At 40.9% G+C, this 5,886-nt stretch overlaps 1 protein-coding gene across 1 annotated transcript in view; it reads right to left on the bottom strand.

The window, feature by feature from the left end:
• ryr2a (ryanodine receptor 2a (cardiac)) overlaps positions 1–5,886 on the bottom strand; it is a 195,588-nt gene that overhangs the window by 98,708 nt on the left and 90,994 nt on the right. Inside the window, exons 35-42 of the mRNA XM_046068849.1 lie at positions 4,844–4,930; positions 4,259–4,390; positions 3,949–4,043; positions 3,604–3,779; positions 2,613–3,271; positions 1,520–1,720; positions 1,230–1,335; positions 910–1,053 (exon numbers count right to left, since the gene is read on the bottom strand). Of these exons, the coding sequence (XP_045924805.1) occupies positions 910–1,053; positions 1,230–1,335; positions 1,520–1,720; positions 2,613–3,271; positions 3,604–3,779; positions 3,949–4,043; positions 4,259–4,390; positions 4,844–4,930 (1,600 nt within the window). The remainder of the gene's footprint in view (positions 1–909; positions 1,054–1,229; positions 1,336–1,519; positions 1,721–2,612; positions 3,272–3,603; positions 3,780–3,948; positions 4,044–4,258; positions 4,391–4,843; positions 4,931–5,886) is intronic.

Raw genomic sequence — 5,886 nt, 5'->3', positions numbered from 1 at the left:
ATACTTATGACCATGTGATATTTCAGTTTTTCTTTTTTAATAAATTTGCAAAAATTTCTACATTTCTGTTTTTTTCTGTCAAGATGGGGTGCTGAGTGTACATTACTGAGAAATAAAATGAACTTTTTTGATTTTTGGAAAATGGCTGCAATGAAACAAAGAGTGAAAAATTTAAAGGGGTCTGAATACTTTCCGTACCCACTGTATATATATATACACACACACACACACACACACACACACACACACACACACACACACACACACACACACACACACACACACACACACACACACACACACACACACACACACACACACACACACACACCTACACACACCTACACCTATCTATCTACACACATATCTATCTATATATATATCATTTATCTGTTTATTTTCTTTTTATTTCATACATGCCCCATGCCAGTAAACCCAAATTGAATTGAGAGAGGCAGAGGGAGGTAAACTGTGTGAAAGTGGGACTTTTAAACAACACAACTAATAAAGTCAAACAAGTTGGATGCGACATACTATTGAGGCAGAAACCAAGCCACAGAAGATAAAGGTGGAACCTTTAAGAATGAATGTCTCATATTCCAAGTGCCACAAGGCTAAATAAAGTGACATTTATGCACTTAAGACATAAGACAAATTCCAAATTCCATTACCAATGGAAATCCACAACCTCCACCAATCCTGACCAAAGGTGTTCTGTAGGTAAAGCTAGAGTAAAGTTCATGGGGTCATTAAAATGTAAAACATTCGTCCATTGGGAATCTGAATAAACCGAGGACATTTCACGTTGTGTGTGATTTTTCAGAATCAAACTCAAATATAGTGGTAGAGTAACACATTGTCACATGTCCCCCCCCATGCTGTCTGTATCAACTGGTGCAGAAGACTTACTGGGTTTCCTGTCTTTTTTCTCCTTTGGCAGGTTGGACATCTTCCTTTTCAGGTAAGCTACTTTCTCCACCAATGACATGAGTCGACCTCGGATGGTGAAGTCACTGTCACCCTCAATCCCGCTCTCCTCATCCAACTCAATACCTGACAGAATAGAGAAATCGGTAAACAGTGTGTTTGCAGTTAGTGAATATACAATATACAGATATTATTGATTCATGTTATTATTACTATTGATCCCTATTGATCTCTATGGGCAACCTGGATACTGCAGTTCAATAAATGTTTTGTTGGCTGTGTAGGTGAAGCTGATGGTTTACCACAGTGTCTCATCAGGTCCTCATGGAAGTCGAGCAGCTGTTCTCGGATGTATTCAGGACAGGGACACTCTTGCTTCTCATCCTTAAAGTTCAGCAGCATGTTGATCTGCAGAAACACATCCATCACGGAAATCCACCATACATTTGGTCACAGGTTTTGATTGGGATGTTGGGAGCTTGTTCTCACCAGTGTTTTGGAAAGATGCTACTTGACTTGGGCTCTGCAGTGCATTTAAGTAATAATGCCTCCAAATACACAAGTGCCAAAGCATCATCAGTGGTGTTCCTACCTGTTCCTGTGGAGGAGATCTGAACTCTTTGGTCTTTTTGGCAGTGAGGGCGGCAGACATGTTGAGTGCCAACATCACCTCATTGTAGCGGAACCGCTGGTTGTCTTGGAGACAGGCCACAAAGTCATCAGAGAAGGCCACCACAGCCTCGATACGGTGACGCACCTGGCAGTCACACAGGTACTGAAGCACATGGCACATCTTCACACACACACACACACACACACACACACACACACAGATTAGATGCATGCAATCACACATACTGTTGTGTAAACTATATATTACGATGAAAACTCGATAAATTAACCATCTACACCACAGACTTCAACTAACACACAGAAACCTGCCATCTTCAGAAGTTTTCTGATGACTGTGCTGTAGTTGAATGTATTAGCAAGGGTGATGAGATTGAGTTCAGGGCTGGGGTAGGTCACATGGTGTGAGTAGAACCATCTGCAGCACCAGCGTGACAAAGACAAAGGAGCTGGTTGTGTATCTAAGGAGGTCCAAGGCACCAGTGAGCCCTGCTTCTATTCAGGGGGTCTGTACTCATTATCATTACTACTATTTATATTATTTATCATTATTTAGACATTAATGGCTGTGTGATGTGTGTGTTTGAGTTAATTATATATCTTACAATATATAAATACATTAAATAGCTTGTCTGGATCGTAAATGAACTCACCTCTCAGTCATACATGGTTCAGCCTCTGAAATAATGGACTTGTATTGTCATTCTTAAGTTGCTGAAATGTTCTGGTGTATGGGATGCATAAAGTTGTCTTTGCACTCATGATTGTGTGTTGCCATAGCAACCTATAGCAGATTGCTATCTAACACTCATACCATCCTGTCACTTTAAAGGTATTGCACAGTACACACTTATTTAAATACAGATATGGAGGACAAGCGATTCTGCACCAAGTAAACAAGACCACATTGTAAAAAAATTTATAACTAAATGTTGAACTACAGTAAATTACAGTGAAGTATTACTTGTCGTCTAACATAAAAGCAAATGCAATGTGACAGAAAACTTCTTTGTCTCAATTTCATTTACAAACTAAGAGGCTTTACTGAGTATCACCTGGAGTTTTACAGGCTCTGGTAGCTTCATCTGTAACAGTCCTTCTTTAGGCATCTTCCTCCCTCCATCTTCTCCTCGTCCTTCAGGCTCCACCTCCTTCACTACCTCCGGGTCCATGTGTATTTCCTCCTGCCCTTCCCGTCTTTCACAGAACACAGACGGTTCAATCAGTCTGAGGATGTTTTTCAGATCTCCATTTTGGAAAACTCCCATGATGAGCATGGTGTAGAACAGCTTAATGAGAGGGACGAAGAGAAACTCAGTGCTGCCTCCTATTGGATCCCGTACGTGCATGCTTCCCTCCTGTACTGCCTCTGTTAGCATCTCGATGGTTTTAATTTTCAGTATATCTAGGGGGAATTCAGGGCTGTACTGGAAACAGTCTCCTGATCCTGATCCGTTGTTGCCATTATTACGATACGACGGTCCGGTCCCACAGACAAAACTTGGGGATGAGAAGTGCATTCTGGGTCTCAGGGAAGTGCTGAGGCCAATGCCTGGAAGGCCATGTTTCTTCTTCTCATCTGGAAACAGGGTGATGCTCTTGGTTTCGCCTGTCATGGGAACAATGTATTCATTGTTCATCATGAGGCGAGCTGTAGCGTAGCTGCTCAGGTGGATGTCTATGAGGAGGTCGTAGTAGCCCGCACGAAGCAAACCTGTAAGTGACATACAAACAGAAAGATAGTTAGAAACATTCAAGTGAAACAACAACCCCTAAATGAACCATTTATGTTTGTATTAATAAACAGACTTCATCAATTACCTGGTATAACATGAATTTATTCAGGTATATATAGACTGTAGACTGTTGTACTGACATTTACTTCTTCTGTACGGAGAGTCCAAAGTCACAAACTCCCTATTTGCTACCTTGAGAACTGTATTTGTAGCCACTTTATTTGTGCATTTAATATTTCTTAACCATTACTTATTTCTCAGAGACTACTACGTTGCATGCGATTTTTTTCATATATCTTGTTTGTGTTACCTGGCATGTATTTATTCTCTATAGCCTGCAGGAGCTGTGCCTCGTCTACGTGTGAGCAAAGGGCATGTGCCACTCGGTTATTTCCCAGAGCACAAATGGCAGAGTACAGTCTGAGGGTATGGTAGTGAAACTTTAATAAGTCCCTCTGCTCTGACAGCTCCAGGATATCCACCGACCTAGACAAAACGCACACACAGAGATACTGGGAGTGAGAAATAAGACACCAGGAGGAGATGGGGCGTGTGCATGCATTTGTATATGGAATTAGGGTGTGTGTGTGCGTGTGTGTGTGTGTGTGTGGGGGGGGGGGGGGGGGGGGGGGGGGGGGGGGGGGGGGTACTCTACCAGTTCTCCTCAGGTATGTGCAGAGACATAAACTGCAGAGGTTCGTTACACTGGACCAGCCAGCCGTGTCTGTCATTTACTCTGGATGCTGACACCTGAAAAAAAGTAGTAAGATGAATTTAAGTCAAGCTGTGTCCAAACTGAACGCTCAGCCTTCACATCCCTTGTTCTATACACTGCACAATTAGTGATTTGAACATTTAGCCAGAAAAGCCATATCAACATTCCTCTCTTTTATATCCCAAATGCAGTCAGCCAAAGCAAAAAGCCCCCAAATGCAGACCTACTATAAATAAATAGGAGTCCTTACCTTAAGGAAGTGGTTGGGAACACGACTCCATAATACAGGAGTGAGAAACTGGACATGCAGCCGTGGAGGACACTGAGGAACTGGATTCTTCCTCTCACTTTTAAACAGACCAGCTGACAAAGGCATCACATTCTGACAGGGAAACAGACACGTTGATATTGATTCCACATCACATAAGACAAAGCTGGCCAGACCACAGAGGATACTGTGGACATATTCAAACTCACAGTGCAGTTTTTTCTGTAAGTGTTGGTTTTCACATTACTGTTCATTAGTCTGGTAATGTATAAGAGTTTTATCCCAACTGACAGGTATGAGAGACTGTACAATGATAACACCACTGTATGAGAAATATTCTTCTTGAGTTTTTTGCTCAATGTAAACAGAGATTTTAAAGACGTAGGATTGCTGCTCTCATTCTTTTCAGACATCAAACCAGAGGAATTGTAATCTGAGGATTTAAAAACCAAGTCTCAACAAACTCGAGTAATTTAACATGTGAACAAAAAGCAACCTCCCAAAACTAATGGGAAATCAGAATTTACTTTATTTTGATGAAACTGCATGTGTTCGTGCCCTTCTCACCTTAATACGCCCCAGTTCAAACTGGACAACATTAGGGCTGGTGGCCTTGGCAAAGACTGCTGGGAACAGCTTAGTACTGGGCTCCACCTGTAGAGAGGAGTGAAGAACAACAAAAATGACTTGTCAATTTATTGTTCATATTCTTAATTTTTTATTGAAAGGAAAACAAAATTAATGTTCCTCTGAAATGCTCCTTTAGGCTTTAAGCCACTGAGTGTGCAGGCAAATGTACATCATGAACTGGAAGATGAACAGGCAGGGGCCCACAGAGACAATGAAACTTGCTGTAGTACAGAGTAACTGTAACTTACAAACAAAGAGCAGACACAATTTGTTAGCAGTGGTGCTTAAGAATAAAGACCACAACAGTTGTTTCAGCCTCACTGTCATCCAATGTTAAAGATGGCCTAGGCCAGGGGTATTCATTTAGATTTCAAAGAGGTCTAGTTAGAGAAAATTTCCTGAAGCAAAGGTCCGGAACATCAAAATGTATCATTCAGTACTATAACCTATAGTTGAATCAACACATGTTTTTAGTCAACAACGGACTGTCAAATCAAATAATATTTCAGTCAATTTTCACATCAAACTGGAGGGATAATAAATAATAACTATTCAAATAATAAATTCTAAATTTAAGTAAACTAAAGTGCCTAATTTTTAGAAAAAATGTAATAAAAAGTGTAGCTTGAAGTGATGAAGTGTAGTCTTAACCAATTTTATAATAAACACTCAACACATCATAACAAATGAACAGCTGTAATGCCTCCTTCTTTCATTTCCTCTTACAGAGCTACCACTTTCCTACTTTCTGTTGTTCAGTGAGAAACGTGAACTCCAGCTAGCATATTGGAGATCTATGAGATATTCTGGTTTTGAACTGCCCGTGGGAGGAATGTACATGTAAAAATCTGTACATTCTTGATTAAAAGTCATGTGAAATCTCTTTTATCTTTCGTCTCCTCAATTCGGGTGTGTTTCCAAAACGTCTCTGGTGAATCTCGCGGACTCGACTCGCAAGCATCGGTATGCACAGATTTGAT

The sequence above is a fragment of the Micropterus dolomieu genome, linkage group LG14, assembly GCF_021292245.1.
Source record: "Micropterus dolomieu isolate WLL.071019.BEF.003 ecotype Adirondacks linkage group LG14, ASM2129224v1, whole genome shotgun sequence".
Taxonomy (NCBI): domain Eukaryota; kingdom Metazoa; phylum Chordata; class Actinopteri; order Centrarchiformes; family Centrarchidae; genus Micropterus; species Micropterus dolomieu.
The sequence above is the reverse complement of the archived record's forward strand: the minus strand, read 5'-3'. Positions and strand labels throughout refer to the sequence as shown.